At 54.2% G+C, this 19,940-nt stretch overlaps 2 protein-coding genes across 6 annotated transcripts in view; both read right to left on the reverse strand.

The window, feature by feature from the left end:
* Positions 1-2: 2 nt before the first annotated feature.
* Positions 3-5,535, reverse strand: HK3 (hexokinase 3). 3 transcript variants are annotated; one of them, XM_027896391.1, is made up of 20 exons: positions 5,366-5,460; positions 5,105-5,251; positions 4,943-4,997; positions 4,707-4,869; positions 4,257-4,405; positions 3,979-4,098; positions 3,781-3,876; positions 3,597-3,696; positions 3,332-3,515; positions 3,006-3,161; positions 2,653-2,886; positions 2,161-2,465; positions 1,944-2,083; positions 1,671-1,790; positions 1,488-1,583; positions 1,267-1,366; positions 961-1,144; positions 732-887; positions 321-554; positions 3-193 (listed from the first exon to the last, which is right to left on the reverse strand). In XM_027896391.1, exons 1-20 carry the CDS (start codon positions 5,458-5,460, stop codon positions 52-54), a joined length of 2,976 nt encoding a protein of 991 aa, XP_027752192.1. In that variant the 3' UTR covers positions 3-51. The 3 variants fall into 3 exon arrangements, with proteins under 3 accessions (XP_027752192.1, XP_027752195.1, XP_027752193.1); XM_027896392.1 differs by lacking the exon at positions 3-193 and having other exon boundaries at positions 361-514; positions 5,366-5,535; XM_027896394.1 differs by lacking the exons at positions 961-1,144; positions 1,267-1,366; positions 1,488-1,583; ... (12 more) ...; positions 5,105-5,251; positions 5,366-5,460 and having other exon boundaries at positions 321-514; positions 732-841.
* Positions 5,536-6,364: 829 nt separating this feature from the next.
* The window catches only part of UIMC1 (ubiquitin interaction motif containing 1), a 39,791-nt gene continuing 26,215 nt past the window's right edge, over positions 6,365-19,940 (reverse strand). For 2 of the 3 annotated variants that reach the window (XM_027896397.1, XM_027896396.1), the window contains exons 8-13: positions 19,588-19,667; positions 16,173-16,341; positions 10,687-10,765; positions 9,044-9,164; positions 7,305-7,368; positions 6,365-6,866 (exon numbers count right to left, since the gene is read on the reverse strand). In XM_027896397.1, the coding sequence (XP_027752198.1) occupies positions 6,610-6,866; positions 7,305-7,368; positions 9,044-9,164; positions 10,687-10,765; positions 16,173-16,341; positions 19,588-19,667 (770 nt within the window). In that variant the 3' untranslated portion in view covers positions 6,365-6,609. Of the gene's footprint in view, positions 6,867-7,304; positions 7,369-9,043; positions 9,165-10,678; positions 10,766-16,172; positions 16,342-19,587; positions 19,668-19,940 lie in introns of those variants that run through there. The other variant, XM_027896398.1, reaches the window with a different exon arrangement.

The raw sequence follows: 19,940 nt of genomic DNA on the forward strand, positions 1-19,940 counted from the left end.
GGTGTGGAGCACAGCACTTTATTGGTGTGATGGTGATGGTGATGATGATGGCTATTGCCCCAGGCCGCTGATACGACAGGCCACAGCTGCCACAAGCGCGGCCCCTTTCCCCGAACCGTCCTCTGATGGCATGAAGCTGACGGTGCAGTTGGGTGCCAGGTCCCGCAGAGTCCTCTGGAGGCAGTGGGAGAAACTGGGGGGGACAGGAGGGGAGGGTGAGAACTGATGTCCCCCACCCCATTCACCCCATGCTTCTTACCCCACTCCTGCCATAGGGTAAGGGTCCCTGGTGGGTTCCTGCCACCCCTGGCCCCACTCACTTTGGGTGCAGCTTGTACAAGGTGCCATCCACTCCTACGGTGATGGACAATTTGTCCAGGCCCCGGTTCTCCCGCATCTTCTCCACCACGGCAGCCAAGCCGGCAGCGCAGAGCTGGGCTGCCCGCATGGACACAGTATGGCACACTTCCCGCATCAGCACACTGTCCTCGAAGCTGGCATCAAGCTCCAGGTCCTGCAGGATTTGCCGTATCTGCCGCGGGGCCAGCCCATTGCTGACCCAGACCAGTGCCACCGTTAGCACCAAAGTCCCTGTCCCCACCGCTGTCCCCATCCCATAGGCTGGAGTGATATCACCCTGCCTGTGCCCCATCAGTGTAGCATGGCCCCTTCTCCTGGGATTCTGGCCCCCCACCCCGGGTTCAGGGAATCCAGAGGAGCCCAGCACTCACAGCTCGATGGTAGAGAGGAACTTGGTCTTGAAGATATCCTTGGTGTAGAGCTTGGGGCTGGGATTGCCATGGAACAGGAGCTCTTTGTCTGCCATTGCCAGCAGGATGTGGCGCACGATCTCGCCCAGGTACATGCCGCTGATGAGCTTCTCAAACCTGCCCCAGGCACAGCCTCAGCTGGGCACAGACACCTACTCCCAGCCCCCTCTGCCCCAGGGCCCTTGCCCACCTCTGCTTGCCAGGGTTGATGGTCTGGTCATCCACCACTTTGTCGAAGCTGGTGAAGATGTGGTCCAGACAGCCATTGTCCCCAAAGGCCCCCCACTCCATGTTGATGCACATGCGTCCCTCATCCCCCTCCACGGTGCCCACGTTCCGCATCTCCTCCATGTAGCAGGCATTTGTCCCTGTCCCTGTGGGCCCCGTGCTGGTGTCACCCCCACCGCAGCTCTGGCAAAGGCATGTTGCCATGCCACTTAGGATGGGGTGGTGGTGAGGGGATGGGGGACCTCCTGGTTACAGAGGGGCTCCTCACCCACGATGAGGCCGATTTCACATTTGGGGTCTTCATAGCCACAGGACATCATGGTTCCCACTGTGTCGTTAACCAGAGCCACTACCTTCAGCCCTACGTGCTGCCAAACAGGAGACGGGGACATATGCAACCTAGTGGAAGCCAGCCAGCTCCTGGGACTGGCACCACCTGGGTGCAGGGTGCACCCCAGGGACAGAGATGGGCCACAGGACATTCCCTACATGTTTGCGCTCAGCAGCCTCCCGCAGCAGCTGGACCACATCCTGCCCCACACAGCCTGACGCACTGAAGCCTTTGGTCCAGGTCAGCAGCAATGCCTGCAAGAGAGGCAGGAGCGGCCTCCAGGCAGCTGCCTCACACCCAGGGTCCTTCCTATACCCCTGGGGCTGGAGCTGACCCCTCACCTTATCCAGGCCCACTTGCTGGCAGGGGAAGGAAAAGGTGAAGCCAAGAGGCAGGGTGTGTGTCATCAGGTCCTGCTTCTGCTGGAAGTTCATGATGCAGTCGATGATGTGGTCAAAGAGCTGTGGATTGTGGCCATGGTGAGCATGATCCAGGCTGGGACAATGCTGCAGGGGGCTCTCCCAGCCCCATCCCAGCTCTATGGACAGACATTAAGGAGAGAGGCAGTGCAGACACCCTCACCCCATCCCTTAACCATGGGTCCTCATCCTCACCTCCTCACCCGTGCCCTGCATGACAGCAGTTGGGATGACGTAGATCTCACTGGCCATGCGGATGCCCTGCTCTGTCACTTGCACCACCAGCACACGGAAATTGGTCCCTCCCAGGTCCAGTGCCAGGAATTCGCCTAGCTCTGTGGAGAGCCAGCACGGGGCATCAGCAGAGCCATGGCCTCCTCGGCACCCACTTCCCAATGCCCCCGTCCCTCACCAGTGCCATCAGGCGTGTGACAAACATAGGTGGGCAGCATGCGGACAGAGGCATTGGCATGGGTCTCCCGACCCAGCCCCAGCTCCATCTCCTGCCTCATCAGTGCCTGGACCTGCACCAGGTCATCATGGGTGAGCCGCAGCGGGGCCAGCACCTTGGCCACCTCATGGCGCTGGGCCTCCAGGCGCACAGCCACTGCTGTGACCATGGCTGCTCCCCGCCCAGACCCATCTGTTGAGGGCAAGAGAGTGGGCACACACTCAGGAGCCAGCAGCTTTGTCACACTCAGCAGGATCTCCTCGAACCTGCCAGAGGAAGAAGATAGCAAGGGCATGAGGCATCCCACTGGGATGCCTAAAATCTGCTCCTCACCCTGTCCCACGGACAGTCACTCACCCATGGGGGAGGTTCCTGAGAGCCTGAGACCCTCACAAGGGCCAAGAGAACCAGTTCCTGGCCACTACCCCTGCCCTCGGGGCATGACCCTCTCACCTGGTGTGGCCCTGGTACAGTTCTCCATCTACCCCCACATTGACCAGGAGCTGATCCATGTCCCGGGTCCGGCACATGAAGCTGAGGACAGCAGACAGGCCAGTGGCGTAGAGCGTGGCGGCACGGCTCACCACCGCCCGGCAGATCTGCTGCACTCGGCTGCAATCCCGCTCGTTCGGCTGCAGCCCCAGAGCCTCCAGAGCCCTCTTCGTCATAGCCATGCCTTCCTCAATGCTGCAAGGCAGAGCACAGCCTTGCAACACTTGCAGGTCCAACAGCTCGCAACCAGGGGCACCGGTCCATCACACCCCCATCCTCCCTCCCATGGCAGCTCCTGGTCCCCAGACACTCACTTGATGATCTCCAGAACCTGATGGGTCTTGAGCACACCCTTCTCCTTCAGGACAGCGACACTGCTCCCAGTGAAGAGCGCCTTTTCAGCAGCTAGAGCGATCAGCACGTGTCGGGTGATCTCCCCCAGGTACAGGCTGCCCACCATCTTCTCAAATCTGCATGCAGTCCACATGGGAGTCAGTTTTGCCTCCCTAGCACCCCTTGGCCCTTTGAGAGCACCCAGGAGCATTGCAGGGGAATGTGTGCTCCTGTTGGTAGGGCCTGACATGCTCAGGGATGGAGGGGGAACCCCAAGGACCCTGTGCTTGATGAGGGGTGGGAGCACCTCTTCTCCCCAGGGCTGGAGGATTCTTCATCCACACACTCATCATAGGGGGTCAGGATGTCAGTCAGAATACCATCGTCCCCAAAGCGGCCCCACTCAGTGTTGATACACATCCGCCCGCTGGTCTCATCTGCTGTCTCCACCAGATGTGCCTCTACCATGAAGCAGCAGTTGCTGCCCTTGTCTGCAGGGAGCAATGGGGATAAGCACCAGCTCAGCCCCCCCAGCACCCACCACCCTGGCACGCGGGGTGCCCGCTGCTCACCTGCGATCAAGGCCACCTCACAGGGTCTTCCCTCTGTGCTGCAGGTCATCATGGTGCCCACAGTGTCATTCATCAGGGCAACAACTTCCACGTTGGAGAGCTGGCCAGGAGCAAAGTGAGAGTATAATCAGCCCTTCCACGGGGGCAGGCAATGACCAGGTCCCCCCACCCCACGGTCCCTCACCTCCTGCTTGTTGATGGCTGATTGTAGCAACTGTACAACATCCTTCCCCACCACATCTCTGCAGCTGAAGCCCTTGGACCAGGAGATGAGTTCTGCCTGTGGAGAACATGCAGCAGAGCCATTGGCCTCCAACAGCTGGTTCCTCTCCCCGCTGCTGCTGTGCTGGGGAGGGGCCCGGGACAGGGCTGTTCCCCTCACCTTGTTCAGCTGTGTCTGCCGACAGCTGAAGGGGAAGACGAAGCCCAGGGGGAGATATTCCAGGGAGCTGTTGGCATTAGCCAGGAACTGGGACACGCATTGTGCAATGAAGTCAAAGAGCTGCAAAGGCATGACTAGGGGTAAGGACTGCTCCCCTTACCCCATACCCAGGAGGCAGGAGGCAGCCTGGAGCTCCAGCACCAGTCCAGAGCCCTGCCAAGCCTCCATGGTGCTGGGCAGCCCAGCACCAGCCACCTTGTGCTATGGCCTCCTCATACCGCTTCCCCCTCGCCCCGCATGATGTCCTCTGGCATGTCAAAGGTCTTGTACATCATTTGTGGGTTCAGGTTTCCATCTCCTAAGAGAGTCACCAGCAGGGTCCGGACCTGGCTCTGGCACAGCTCCACAACCAGAAAGTCGCCCTTCTCTATGGGGGAACAGAGGCTGTGTCAGGCCAGAGACCTTTCCTGTGGCAGATCCCTTAAAATCTGCTCCTCAGCCTGTCCCAGGGACAGTCACTCTCCTATGGAGGAGGCTCCTGAGAGCCTGAGACCCTCACAGGGGCCAAGGGAACCAGCTCCTGGCCACTCCCCATGCACTGTGGACTGGCAGAGGAGCAGCTTAGGGACTCCATAACTGTGTACCCCTCCCCAGCACTCCCAGGACCAAGTCCAGTGCAGTGGGGCTTCAGGTAGTGAGCAGCCCATCCTCAGGCCAGGCTGCCTTACCGGTGCCATCGGGAGTGGCGCAGATGTAGGTGGGCAGCATCTTCAGTGTGGCCCGTGAATGTGTGTGGCGGCTCAGCCCCCTGCGCATGGCCTGCATCATGTGGCCCTTCATAATGTGCAGCCTCTCCAGCGGGATGGTGAGTGCCCGCAGAGCTCGTTGTATCTGGTGACGGTGCATTAGGCCAGGGTTGCAGGGGAGAAGGGCAGGGGATGCCTGGGACAGGGACAGACCTTACCGGTGTGCTGGGGGAAGAATCCTGTTGTTGGTTCACCAGACGGCTTATCGCAAACCTGCATGGAGGGAGGTGGCATGTCACCCGCTGAGCGCTGGCTTGCAGGACAGGGCTCAAGCCTGCCCTTGCCCTGGCACACAATGGTGCTAAGGGCCTGTCTCCCACCTATCCTCTGTTTCAATGCTCCATCGGGAATCGTTCCTATGCAGCATCCGCACACTGTCCCTGCGATAGTGCAAGTGGCAGCTGTGCCCCACTACGGTCATGGGTGTACTCGTCAGGAGAGCGTGACGTGGGGCTGCTCTCCGAGACCTGCAAGAGGCCGGAGCTGCTGTCCCTCCCCTGCAACAGCCCGGGGGGCTGAGGGAGCCTGCGCGGCTCCATCCTCGGCCCCATCGCGGCCTCTGCAGGGCAGGAGCCGCTCACCGGTCCGAGTATGCGCTGCCCCCCGCTTCCGAGCCCGAGCTTCGCTGTGCGCTGCCGTACCGGCCAGACTGGGGACGGGTGCTGCGGCTGCCCATGGCGGCGGGGCCGGTGTGGGTCTGGGGCTGGTGTTAAGCCCGTGGGGGCGATGTTAAGCCCGTGGGGGCCGGGGCTGGTGTTAAGCCCGTGGGGGCGATGTTAAGCCCGTGGGGGCCGGGGCTGGTGTTAAGCCCGTGGGGGCGATGTTAAGCCCGTGGGGGCCGGGGCTGGTGTTAAGCCCGTGGGGGCGATGTTAAGCCCTTGGGGGCCGGGGCCGGTGTGGGGCCGGTGCGGGACCGTTGGCGGCGGGGCCGGTGGGACCGTTGCCGCCGCCGTCCCCTTGGCAACAGCCCCACCCCGCCCCGCCATTGGCCAGTCCGCCGCAGGCCGGGCCCGCAGTGGCCAATGAGCGGCGGCGCTCCGGGCCCCCCGCGGGAGGGGCCGCTCCTCGCGCCCGGCCGGGCGGCAGAGCCGGTGGGAGCCCGGGGTTTAATTAGCTCCGCACCGGTTCGTCCCGTTATTTAGGCAGCACAGTCCCCCTCGCCCCTGTTCCCGGTGAGGATGCCCCCGGGGAGCAGGTCCCTCCACGGCCCGGTCCGGGGCAGGTAGAGCCGCGCTGCCCCGGGGAGCGGGAGCACGGCCGAGCCACCTGGGGACACGGAAAGCACCAAGGACACGGGGACACCGCGGCCGGGGCTCCTCCGGTCCCCGCATCCGCTGACTGCGGCTGTCAGCTGGCACCAAGGTGCCCTCCGCGGCTCCCGTCTGGGAATGTCACTGCTGTGATGCTGCATGGAGCATGGGGCAGTGCAGCCGCCTGCCCAGGGGTCTCTGAGCCCCCACCACCCTCTCTGCCCCCGGACAGGCCTGTAGAAGCATGATTTGGGACCCACCGTTTGCTGCTCCTCCTCTCCTCCTTCCAGCACCCTCCCATTCCCCAGAGAAAGCCAGCACAGCTCCACCGTGGTGCTGCAGTTTCATAAAAACATACATAAATATATTTCCATTTCTGTAACAGAGAGCAAAGCTGCACAGGCACCTATAAAACACACAGTCGCTTCTCCACCCAGCGCTCCCCACACAGGTTGTATAAAACATACAAAAAGGGGGTGGGAGACAAAGGCTGCAGGTGAAGCAGGGGTACAGTGCCAAGGAGACCCTCGCTGGGTCATAAGATGCTGCTGGGGGTCCCCGCCGCATCGCCAGCCTCAGAATTTGTGCCTTCTCCGGCGGCAGCCTTTGGTCTGTTGCTGGCTGCCTGCATGGAGAGCCATGCGAGGTTCCAAGTCCATCACACCGTCCATGATTTCCGAGGAGATGCCAGGTTTTGCAGGGGAGATGTGGAAAGAAAGGTGTTGAAGGGAGATGGGGCTGTCTGCCACTGGCTCCCCGCTGGCTCCAGCTGAGAGAGTGGGAGGGGACTGTTGGTCTCCTAATCCAGTGAAGGGGGTCTCCAAGTCAGCACCTGCAACACAAGCACACATCAGCCCTCCCATGTGAGCTACGGGTGCTGCTGAGAGCACCGCTCCCCACCCAATTCCTATTGTCCTTGAATCCCTGGAGGGAAGTGCTGGTGCACAGACAGGGACAGCAGCAGCCTCCCACATCCCACAGGAAGCTGAACATGTCTTGGTGCCATTGCTCAGAGCATACCCCTATCCCTGTGAGGGTGCTGGCGCAGGTCTAGTGGGCACAGGTCCAATGGGCAGAAGCAGAGATGTGCACTGGGGAATGCTGACAGACAGCTAAGCCCACAGCCTCCTGCTCTGCTCAGGAAGCACAAGGGGAATTTGCTCTCCCAGAACAGCCCAGGCCAAGCAAGGACTAAAAGAGGAAAAATTGGAAAACAGGCACTCCTAACCCAGCCAGGCAGGCACAAAAAGCAGTTTAAGCCATTTCCCACCTTCAGACTTGCTCTCTGAGAGCTCCAGCATCCTGAGGAGGCCCCTCTCCCGCTTTCCGGTGTCCTGCCAAGGAGAGGAGAACCACCATCACAGTGCTGCCACAAGGGAACCCCATAGCCCCCGTGGGCACAAGTTCCTCCTCAGGCTGGGCACAAGAGGGAATACTGCATGTCCAGGGCCTCCAGTCACCCACAGCCCAGCCCAACTAGTGCTCAAGCAGAAGCAGAAGAAAGCAGTTAATTAAGGAGAACCCAGCAAGGAGGGAGGCCAGGGAGCAGGAAGCCAACTCCAAGCCCAACTGGTGAGCACGGTGCTGTAACAGAAATGGGGGCACCAGGGGCTCTGCCACAGCTGGGACACATCCCCCAGAACTGTGCCTCCAAGGGCAGGTTCATCCCAAGGCTTGGTGTTGGAGGGAAAGGCCTTCATTCAGGGCACAGCCACATGAGGAATAAATCTCTCAGCCCCTGAGAAGATGCAGTCATGCACATCACACAGGCTAAGAGAAGACCACTTAGCCTGGCTGCTTTGAGCCTCACTGGCCCAGCAAAGTCCCCAGAACTACTCCAGAAGGCACTGGTGTCCCAGCTGTACGGTTGGAGCTGCAAAGCACCCCAAAATGGGCCATGGCAAAAATCCACAAGCCCAACAGAGCCACTAGGAAGCTTTCCAATGCCCAATCATGACCTGTTCCCCCAATGAGCTGCCACCTGAGCTGCCACTTTAGCACAAGGCAGGGCCAGAGGTAACACAGCCAAGCCAACCCCAAAGAGCCACCTGGCTCCAGCATCTTTCCTGCATGCAGGACCCGTAGGCTAGCCAGGTGTGGGGCACAGGGACAGAGTCAAACAGCCCACACAGAGCCAGTCACATGCAGGAGCAGCCATGCCCTGCAGTAGTCTGAACCACACAGCGCTTGGCTGTATCCCAGCCAAAATCATCAACCAGAAATCTCATCATTTGCATCTGAATCCCCAAAGGGCTAAGGCCTGTGATGGATTTAAGGGATTATACAAAACTAAGACATCATGTTGCATCTTCATGCCGTGAATCACATTTCTGAGCACGGGCAAAGCTGCAGCACCAGGGCTTTGCCTGCAGGAACCAGCAGGAAGGCCTTGGAAGGACCCTCTCTGTGCTCCCCCGGGACCACTGTGAGCAGGAAAAAGCACAGTGGGGGCCAACACCTGGCAAGTGACTGTGAGCCAGCTGCCACCCACGCTCCTGCCTCCCACCTCCTCTACCAAGGCACATTCCCCACACCCCACACACCTCCACTGCACTCACTCACCCACAGTTCTCCCCGGATGCTGTGGTTTGCTCCCAGCACAATTCCCCCCGTTCTGTCTCTGAAGCCTCCCCTGTGGCAAAGGACTTGCGGATGGACTCAGATAGGCTTGTTCTCCTGGCAGTGCCCCCCACTCCATCGACATTCAGTCAAGGAAGGCTGCAGGACTGAGGCGCACTGGCTGGCAGCGGGACAGCCCTGGCTGCCTGCCCACTGGAGAGGTTACTGGCAGCTCTGCTGGATTAGCTCACCCCTGGGACCAGACCATGCTCTCGCCGAGCGTAGCGGGAAGGAGGGCAATGAGTTCTCTGCCCACAGTGGCCCACAGGGACAGGCAATCCTACATCGGGTCAGCTCATCCCCGTCAACCAGGGAAGCAGCTCCTGCTGCCAAGCCAACCCCACACCCAGCGCAAAGCAAAGGAGACGGTAATGCAGGGTCGCCCCTCACCTTGGCTCTTCGCAGCCTCCTGGTTCCCTGAGCTTGCCTAGCAGCCTGAAGGCAGCTGTCCACGTGCCTCTGATACTGCAGCAGTGGCACCAGTGACTTACAGAGGTAGCACTTCTCACACCTGCCAGGCAGCAAAGGACAGAGCACTGCATTAGGATTCACCCTGCACCGGGCTCCCAGACACCAGCGGTGACTTTCCTCCTCCAGGCCACGCCACGGAGAAGATGTGTCACCAAATCCAGTCTCGCTCAGTGGGGTTGGGCCAGCACCAGTCGCAAAGACTGAGTGATTATCAGTTTTCCCTGCCTGTTCCTCTGTATCCTGCTGCTGCAGCAGCGGGACAGTAATCAAATCTGTTCATCTAACTATCTCAAACACCACTGATTTCTCCCCAGACATAAAGCACCCTGTCAAAATCTACAGAAATGAAGTGCACGGGCTTTGCAAAGGGGAACTAAATTCTGCCTGAAAAGCAAACCAAGTGTGTTAAATCAGAGAGACATTTTACCAGGGCTGGATGAACTTGTCTGACTAGTAAATCAAGTCTTTCTCTGCACTGTCTCCATTTTACATCATGCCATGCAGGGAGAGGAATTGCAGAGCACGTGCTCCTGCTGGGGGGCTGGCTCAGCCTGTTCCTCAAATCCCCTCATTTGAGTAGAAGATGCCCAGGCTCATGCAGGACAACTGAGTGTTCTTGGGAAGAAAATTATGCTGGGTGAAAGGAGATGAAGGTCAGGCATGGATTTACAAAGCTACACTTGCTTCCACACCAGGAAACTGCGGTCTGCAGGGACCAAACCGTGCAGGAGAGGACACTGGATCTTGAGAAGGGGAGATGAATTCAGGAATGGACTATCTCTAAGAAGAGACAAAGCCCCCAGGGACCAGCCACAGCAGTATTGTGTTCAGTTTGATAGTGGCACTCTCTTAGTGAAACACCCCAGGCTCTAAAATGCATATGGAGAGCCCCCATCGAGCAAAACTCTGCAGTACTTTTCCCGTATTTTCTTTCCAGTCAGTGCTGATTACCCAGATAATGTGTCTAAACAGAAGCTGTCCTCTCTATAATTAGCCTAATTCCATTAGTGATGTTGCCATCCACTGTTTGTAGCAGCAAAATTGCTTCCATAGCAAGGATTTTACTGTCAGATCCTCTCTTATGATGCTTTGTGTGGGTGGCAGGAGGAGGGGCTGCATGGAAAGAGATTAAACAAAGCCACTGCTATTCTGAAAGTCTAATTTAATTAAGAATATCACTACAGGTGCCATGTTGACAGCCTCCATGTCCTGGCCTCTTCTTTTCCCGGGGTTACCAAGCTCAAATCTCCCATTAGAAACCAGCTGAGTTAGCACCCTTTTAGCTACAGCTCCACCCCAGCAGCCACACGCCCCTGACCCGCCATGGATTGGGCTGAAAGGAAATCAGTGCAAAAATAAACAATCTGAGAACAGCAAATTCCTCTTGCTTCAGTTTAAATATAGCCAGCACTGCAACAAGAGCCACTGACAGAAGGCAATTTCTTAGGGAAACACTGCTATAAAGCCAACGGCCAGCATTTGTACAGAAATAAAGACATCCACAGTCTAGCTAGAATGTAAGCGTGGAAACAATCTTGGACAAGGCAAGCATACCTACTTACTTGTCAATGTCTAAGGATGAAGGGTTGCCTTCACCACTGGCAGCTTTATTTCTCGCCTCTCTCTGACGCCGGGTGAGCACTGGAGGAAAACCAGAAAGGGTTAACAGAGAGGGTACCACTGTCCACCCCAGAACCACCCCTACACCATGCACAAATGCAACAAGTTTCCATTGCTTCTACTCAAGGCTGCAGCATAAGCGATGGTAGACATGAACACTGGACTGGGACCAGCAGAGTCTTCTTTCCTGAAGAACAGGTTGCTGACCAAGTCTCCCTTTTTCCCCTCGGGGATCCTGAAGAATTTATCTTTCCCAGACTTGGAAGCCAGCTAACCATTTCACACCTAAGCAGTCTTCAGCCAGAAACAGCTGGATCGACAGTGTGTAGTTTACAGGAATTTTAAAGCTGAGGCGCAGCAGCGCGATAGCCTGGGAGAAGCGTTACCCAGCTGCTCCGGCAGCACAGCACCGCTCCCTGCCAATCCAGGCTCCCGTGCCTGCTGCAGGGAGGGACCACGGCAGCTGTGAGCTCAGGGGCACCGAGAGCTGAGGCAGGGGCTGTGCAGAGGCACCGGCCCTTCTACAGATGTGGCAGGGAGAGCCTTTCAGGGGAGGGACACAGCTCACACCGCAAAGCGAAGGTTACAACAATTAGCCCCGCAGTCGTTGCTTTCCCAAAGCCCACGTGAACTGGGGTGACCAGTGCTGTTGTCCATATCCAGCTCTGGGGGTCCCCTGCGTGACGATCTCTACCAGGAGCAGTGCTGCTCTCCAGCAGCTCCGACACATGTGGGTAGCCAAGGAGATCCCAGCTGAGCAGCTGATGATGGGTCCAAAAATTTGTGTTCCCTCAGCAAGCCCAAGCAGCCTTTCCCAACTGGCTCTGCAGGCATCTGCAGGGAGCATGTTGGAGCGTTGTCCCTTTCAGTCGAATTCCTCTCAGAGTATTCCTGTTGACATACCACCAGCAAAGATCCTCAGGGAACATTTCAGATAGCTTAGCTTGCTTCACCAGGGACGTTCAAGACTCCAGCTCCAAAACAGATGTCACAGTAAGCGCTCTCAGGCACGCTGGCTAAGGGGACAATGCAGGGAGCTGTTTTACGGCTCGGTGACGCTGCTTCCCATACTGACATTAAAAAAGGTCTGATTCTAAGGTATAGGCACAACAAAACCTGGTTTTTTTGGCACATCAGCTGTGATAAAGAAAGTGATGCACAAAATTTCGTGCAGAATAAAGGGAATTCATTTTTCTAGCAAAACCCCATTTCCAAAGTGTTGGGTAACCCCAATATCTACCCATGATGCAGTACAGCCTTTCCCTTAGCAGCAAGCACTGATCTGCAGCCACAACCAGCAACGCACTGCAAGGTGTTCAGGAGCTGTTAGGGCTGACAGGAGACAACCACACTGAAGAAACAAATTTGAGCGTTTCCTAGGATGTGGGTATTGTCTCATAGGCAGTGACTGATACCAACAGCTCATCTCTCACAGGAACTGAAGTCTTTCTTTAACATAGCCTGGCCCAGATTCAAAGTGGCAGCCTGACTAGGAGGACTGGTAACGATGACCACCCCCCAGGCCACCCAGCCTCCCAAGAACCCAACCAACACATGTGTTTGACAGCACAGTGAGAACTGCTCTCCAAACCAGCGTGCGCTCGTTAATATTCCTTTAACACCGTCTCGGGAGCCTTGTGCACCAGCTCAGGTGTTAATCAGTTCTATTTTCTTCCAAAGGCAGTGAACACATCTGGCATAATGGGCCCATTAGAGATGTCTGGGACTAGCTCTGCAGCTGCCCAGGGGAAGACCCTCAGCTGTGTTGCTGGAAGAAGCAGCACAGGAGAGAGAACAGGGTCAGCTGGTGAGGCACAACCCCTGCCAAGACACTCCAGTCACCCACAAGAAGGGAGTTCAGAGTATAGGAAAAGACTTGCCGTAGGGAAAATCCCCACCACAGAGCAGTGCTGACTTGCTGTGTGACAGGAGCCTTGTAACTCTCCCAAATGCAATGCTCTTTGCTGGGTCAGACACGCTCTGTAGTCCAACAATAGTCTTTTCCCTCACTCGGCATTTCTTCTGGTTGACAAGTCATCCTTGGCCTGTTTGGCTTCAACGTGCGCCCTGGGGGAGAGGAGCAAACCCTCCCCTGCACAGCCCCACTATCAGCCCAGCCCAGGCACCTCCTGGGGCTGCAAGGCCAGAGCCACTGAGCTACTCACCTTGCTGCTTGGCCCACCAGTTTCCTCCCTGTGCTCATTGCCAGCTGTGCCACTTCCGTGCAGGATCTTTTTGTCTCTGGCTCACGGCATCTTGTCCCTTCTCAGAAGCCATGCAGATTCCTCTACACCCATTCCCTTACTCTTTCTGCTGTATCAGTGCCATTTCTACTGATGTCAGGAGCTTTTTAACAACACCAGTGCTGCTGCTGAAGACTGACAGCTGCACCACACTGCATTTGAGCCTTTGGGAGGAAGGGATATACCAAATCCTCGTTTTCCTGGGCTTGCTTGGGAACTGAGATGTCAGATGCATGTAGATGGAGGGTAAGAGGCATCAAGCATGTCACAAAGCTTGAGAGTATTTGCTGTACTCAGTAGCAGCCAAGACTCGCTTCCAGGCTGAAACCAGCAGATTCCTGTGTTGGCAGCAGCAGGATGTGGTGACTCCAGCAGAGCCCTCTCACACAGCCCCTCTCACATAAGTGAGCCCTTCAGTTGAGTGCATGAAGAAAAAGGGAGCTGGCACAGCACTTCCACAGATCCACTTGTTCATTTGGAATTAACACCAGCCACTGAGCTGGAAAACCAGGACCTGAACCTTCCCCAGCCTGGTACAGGGGCTAACACAACAGCAGGCTCTTCTTTGTTATTTACTCAGATCACGGGAAAATGGAAATTCACGATCAGATTTTCATACTGCCCAGGTGTTTGGTGGTCTGGGCATCCAGCCAGGGTGTCCATGTGCGTAGGGAAAGCAACTGTAACTCATCTTGCCCAGCTAACTCATTTGAAAACCTGTCCTTAGATATCAGCCAGGCTGAGCTGGCCTCCCGAGACCTAACACCGAGAGACTTTGGTGCATGATTAGAAGAGGGAAGAAGAGAAGTAAAACCAGCAAGAACCCATCCTTTTGTAATATTAAAATGAAAACCACTGTAGTTTGCAGAACTGCATAATCTGCAATTCTAGAGACATCAGGAGTAAGGCCAATTAATAAATCTGAAGACAGACCAGGAACCCCTGACCCAGTGCACCAAAGGAAAATTGAAGCCATCTTTTCTTAACAGATCAGGACATGGCTTAGAGTAGTGAACTCTGATTTCTTCTCACAGGAGGCTGTTGCTGTGCTCTCAAGGAAGCCAGCAGCCAGCCAAGAGTACACAGTGCTGCAGCAGTATAGAACAGCTTTGGACCCACACAGGAGCTGGCATTTGCCTCAGAAGACAATTCTCTCACCTATTTTTTTTCCCCAGGCATCCCTTATCTATGGATTTTGTGCTAGCGATGGATGCCAAGGTAACAGCCCTAGAAACAGAGTCCTTTTTTACCTCCACAGCTGTGCCAGGCTACTGTGTGGCCTCTGCTCAGAGCTGAACATCATCCCTGCCTATTCAACCCAAAATCCAACGATCAGCCCATCAGCTGAGATCCCTCTGGGTGACTGTTGCCTTTCAACAAACACTGGGAACTGGCCCAAGGTGCCCTGTGAGCCAGAGCCCCACAGGTAAGCACCAGATTCTGCCCAAGCCCTTGAAGTCCATGGTCCTTCAAAGAGTCTGGGTGCAAACAACACAGGTGTCACAGACTGTTATGGATAATAGAGCCTGGTCTCTACAGGGAAAATACTAGAATAGCTGGCAATAGAAAACCCAAATTACTGTGATTTTGTCCCAAACCCATTGCTCTGCTTACAGCCATTATTGTGGAGCAAAATCCCTTTTATTCCAGGCTGGTTTTCTTACGGGGAGTTTGTTCTGAACAAGCCAGAACAGCAGAGTAGCAATTCCAAAATAACTAGCCTTACAAACATCCCCAAGGAGACCAGTCTGGAGCAGCGTGGAGAGGCCAGCCTTGAACTCTGTCCTGCTGAAAGCCAAGACCAAAGGGAAGAGCAAATTCCCTTGCACTGCCAAAGATTTCAAAGCTTTTTTCTGATCACAGCCAGGATTCCCCAGGATCAATGGAAATGCTCACAGTCCAGCCACACCAGGGACCTAAATACCACAGGGCCAAAGACATTCCTGCTACAAGGCATACTAAAAATTCTGCTCCATTTTGTAGCATGGATAACACCTTTATCAGTGTTGAGGATAGAACTGTGATAATTTGTGATTTGTCTGAGCCAAATGCTTTGCATTGGTAGCAGGGCTGCGCCTACAGAGAGAACTTCCCACCAAAATTAAGCACCAGCCAGTATCAGCCACTACTCTGGCTCCTGTTATCTTGACAGGACCCATGTCACATCCCCAAAGATTTAGTATAACAGGGACCTTTCTCAGGAACTACATCAACTCTGCATTAAGATTACATGGTGAAACTTCCTCCTGCTAGAGGAATGCAGAAGTTACAGTTCTTGTACTAGCTCTGATTTACTCAAATTGCTTAAACATCATAGATTTAGGTTGCATTTAATAACCCAGAATGTAACTGAAAATTATATATTCACAACCTGAAAAGTTAATCTTATTACAAGCTACTACTTTGATATTACCTGACATTGTGCTAACACAAATTTTTACATTTCAAGCAGCAGCTAAAACATAACTTACTGAATGTGTTGATAACCAACCAGTGTATTTGTTCACTTAAGCTCTACAAAGGTTGGCTATGGAATCCTGATACCAAAAAGACTGCAAAGAGGATTAATACGGGCATTCTGACCGTGCTTCTACACCTCACTCTTCACATGAAGGAGAAAAATCCACACTCCCAGATTGACAGTTATCATTTTGCAATTTTAGTGGAACAAGAGGGGAACTTTTCTGCAATCTCTGCCACCTGAACAAGCTGTTTTAGTACATACAAATGTCAGACTCCATGCAGAGCACAGGCCGTGCTTGGAGTGGTTCAGAACATTTTCCTTTCTCAAGAGCCCTGAAGGACACAAGACTTCCATTTCCCATCACTGCCACATTCTCTGCAGGTCCTCATGAAAACACACAATAGACACGTCTTATGAGTACTGCTTGAAGCATCCAGCACTAGATCCTGGGGTAATATTCAGGAGCTGATAATGTGGTGAATTATTGTGTGAAGTCAATCAGAGATATCTCTGTACAGGAAGAGCTGGAAACACCAGAGCCTCTGAATAACACTCTCCTGAACAGCCTGGAGACAGAATAAAGCAAAGCGAACAAACCTCCCCACACGTCATGCACCAAATATCCCGAGAAGAACAAGACTGTAGCACCTGTCTGCCAAGTAACAATAGGGAAGGGGGATGAGCACAAGGAGCAAATACTTGGAAGCAGCACTTGGCAGACCTGGAGTGTCCCTGCCAGCCTCTGCTCCCACGATGCCGTTGCAGTACATGGCATGGAGCTCGATCTCCGCAGCTGGAAAACCGTGATCACACAGCGGGCACGACACATGGGCAGCAGCTGTAGGACTGCGCTTGGACACAGTCCCACCAGCATCTTCATCTCCACCAACCTAAGAAAGAAGAGGAAGAAAAATTAGCCAGATAGTGATGTTCCCCTTTTCTTTGCTAGGTGCAGAGCTCCATGCTGTCTGGTAGCTACTCACCCTCCCACAGACTCAGTTTTTCTTGGAAAGTTTTATTCTTCCTCCATCACATAGGGGTCAGAAATAAGACCACTGGCTGAGTAAACGGCGCTGCACTAACAACTAATTCTTCTTGCAAAGGCAACATGTCCTTCTGAATCACGGTGAAACCTCTCTGCACAGCCATGCACACCGTTTAAGGCAAACATCACCTGTACCACCGGGGGAAAAATGGCAAGGCTTCCATTAATCAGGAAAGCTCAGAAGCGAAACTGATGGAAAATTCATGGGGCAAAGCAAGAGTTCAACACCTGACTTGTGCTCATCAGTTTCTGGACTTGATCCATGCTGCACAGGCAGCATCGTCTGGGAACACAGCTTCCCCCAGGATGAAAGGAGGCTGGTGTGGTCTTAGGGAGCAAGAAGAGATCACTGGAAGCTCCTCCTCTGTAGAGGAGGTGGTTGGAGCAATCATCAGAGGGGACACCGATCAAGGAGGGAGGTAATACCATTGAAAATCCATGTCACACAAAATTACTAGCAGAGGCTTTTTGCCAGGGCAGAATGTCACAGCTTGTGTATGTTCTCAGGATGCCATTACCACCTACCGACACCCTCTTTTTGCATTGGTGTTCCACTCGCCACTTACGGAGATCTAAGTCTGCTCCCTATGCTACTGACATTCCCAAATGCAGCAGACTGCAGCCATCTCACTCATAACTACATCTCCGTCTAGTCAGGCTTGCTGCAAAATTTTTCCACATTTAAGAAAGAACCTTTCCCTCCCCGCAATGATTAAAAAAAGCTACTTATATATTACCAATGTAGAAGAAACCTATAGGAAAATAACATGCAAGAGGGTTCTGTTTAGAGCTAAGCAGTGACATGTAGACAGTGTGCAGCAAAACTGCTGTCTGCTTTCCTCCAACAGTATCATTTCAGGGAAGCAGTAATTGGGGTCAGCCAAGATGCTCCGTGCCACTGGAGCGCTTTGTCGTATTACTCGGTTTATTACTTCCTTTCCCAAATGAGGATCTGATCCTGATTTTTATGCCCTAAAGGGAAGGAGGCTGTTTTTGTTCACTCCAAGGAGCTATGTCAGAAACTGCAGGACTGGGCCTTAAACTGAGATTCCGACTCACAGAATGCATTTCTCCCAGACACCAGCTACAGCACTGAGCCCCAGGAACATCTCTCTCATTCCCAGAGAGGCTCTCTGCCCTGGATTTCTGTGGAGGAGTTGCCACAAGAATTCCTCCAGACGAACACAAGCTGCTGAAGTACATCACTTACAGCATTAGCACTCGTACCCCTCTCTCACATCTCAGTGTCACTGCATCGTGTGAAGTCCTCACTGTGGGGCGTCACACACAAGAGCCATAAAAAACAAGATGTGTCAAATATGAATGATCAAATCAAACCTGCACTACCCCAGTCAGACAACACATGTAAAAAATATGATGGGAAAAGCAGCAGGCACTGCTCCTTCTAACAGCCTTTTTTAAAGCAATCTTAGGAGATCACCGGTTCTGCACACCCTGCCCGCCTACATTCGATGGTAAATTACTAATTTTAAATGGAAATGCAACATTCTGTAACAAAAGACACCACAGTTCCAAAACTGCTTGTGCAAAACCTTGCTGTTAACAGTCTGGAAAACCTCAACTGCAGAACCAATCACCCCTGTCAGAGGCAGAGACAGTTGCCTCTGCTCTTTAGCAAAGGAAATTGCCTACAAGACACAGTACTTGCAGCCAACAGCCAGCCAAAAGCAATGCTAGAGGCTGAGCTCAACAACAAGACTCCTGTGTCCTGGCTCAGCATCTGCTAGGAAGAAGCCAGTCCCAGTGGTCCAGGCTCAGCTCATGCAAACTGCTGATGCCATGGTAGCTGTTTCTGCTGTCTTCCTGGAGAGCTGCGGGCTCCGGACCAGGACCAGCTGCCAGCCATAATGTTGTCTAACAATCCCTAGGAACCCGCTCCCCAACACTTTGCTGATCACCTTGTGCCATCCAGGCAGAGGTGTGAGACCCAGGGAACCCTCTGCAGAGCACGTGGGACAGGACAGAGTCCTGGCCACAGCCAAATGGGTCACAAATGTGCTTCAGTGGCCAGCCCAGGATCACTCCTCTCCCTGCTGCAGTCCCTAATTGACTGAGCAATGCATGGAGATACCTGCAGAATGGAAGGCACATGAGAGCAGAAGATGGTTTATTAAGAGGCCTGTGAGAACGAGAGGAGCTGCCGACATGCTGTACAAGCTGCAAACTCCCAGAATGAGCTTTCCACAAATGAGTCCTCTTGTCAAGAGCTGTACGATTCTGTATTCATGTACCCTGCCAGAGGAGTACTTGGCAACCCCTTTGATATCGCTCTCTAAATTAATAGACAAAGGGAGTTTTATCAGAAGCAGGAACTGAAGTCAGGTGATGGTACAGTGACAGCTGCAAAGCAATTGCTGTGCAGGTGTGACAACGCAGGGGAAGGAGCTGCACACAGAGCACATCTGCAGCAAGAGGTAAGAGGATGGCCCTGCCATTACTATTGCTATCAACTATTACTGCACAGAAAGCAACATTCCTGGGCTCAGGACACTCTGTTTGGCCTGCAAACCACCACCAGCCCTCAACACTTCAAGGACATCTTTATCCCAGTCCAGCCTTTGGGTGAAGCTCTCTTCTTAGCCTTTTGGAGATGGTCTGTTGGAGGGCAAACACCACAATTCAGAGGACTGTAACAGGGAAAAGCATGTCACAACAAGAGTGACTGAGGTTTCCAGGACTCCCCTCACAGCTCCCGGGGTCCCTCTGCATCGCTGAGCATCACAGCACTGAACCCCTGAGCATGGGCAAGCAACAGCCCTGCCGCCCACGCTGATGGCATCCTCCAGCACAGCAGTGTAAGAGTATAAAAGAATGGGCTGGAATTGATAACAGCTCTCCAGCTATAGGACTGAAAGGCTCCAAAAGCAGCTGCACGCAGTTCCCAGCCAAAAGGGATTGGAGATATGAAGCAGTGGAGAAAAGCAGAGCAGGAACTGTTTGTTGAGGATCCAAATAGCAGAAGCCCAAGCTCCCAGCTACCCAAGGGGAAATGCCAGCACAGCTCAGCTGAACCAAGGTCTAGAAGGTAGGACTGGAAACAGGACCCTTCCCAAACTTCCATTTTTTTTACCTGCATAGGTGCATCTCTGCTGCCTGAGCAGAACTCTTCTCTCTCTTCCTCATCAGCTTCCAATGGGCTCGTCTGTGTCTCTGCAGAAAAACACCTCCATGTCACCGCAGGTTTGCAGCCCCCAAACTACCTCCTCACTTGTTGATGTAACTTAGCCCTTAACGCTTCTTCACAGAGTTTTCACAGTTTCAAAACATTTTTTAGACTTGCAACAAATGTTATCAGACAATGTGCAACAACACAGCCAGATGAGGGGTTAAAGTCACAGCATGGTGGTGTGAGGACAAAGCCACTGCAGCTTTGCAGCTTCACAGGGAGTGAGATTAGACACAGGGAAAGTGCGTGGGACACTT

This window comes from Empidonax traillii, unplaced genomic scaffold (assembly GCF_003031625.1).
Source record: "Empidonax traillii isolate 1590-97213 ecotype Southwest subspecies unplaced genomic scaffold, ASM303162v1 scaffold495:size1017845, whole genome shotgun sequence".
In the NCBI taxonomy this organism is placed as follows: Eukaryota; Metazoa; Chordata; class Aves; order Passeriformes; family Tyrannidae; genus Empidonax; species Empidonax traillii.

Excerpts from the sequence above, each read along its gene's own strand:
- HK3 (XM_027896391.1), bottom strand. The coding sequence starts at position 5,460 with ATGGGCAGCCGCAGCACCCGTCCCCAGTCTGGCCGGTACGGCAGCGCA. Across the intron at positions 3,877-3,978 it reads GGCAGACACAGCTGAACAAG|GCAGAACTCATCTCCTGGTC; the intron begins GTGAGGGGAACA and ends TGTTCTCCACAG. Across the intron at positions 3,162-3,331 it reads TCCAGCCCTGGGGAGAAGAG|ATTTGAGAAGATGGTGGGCA; the intron begins GTGCTCCCACCC and ends GACTGCATGCAG.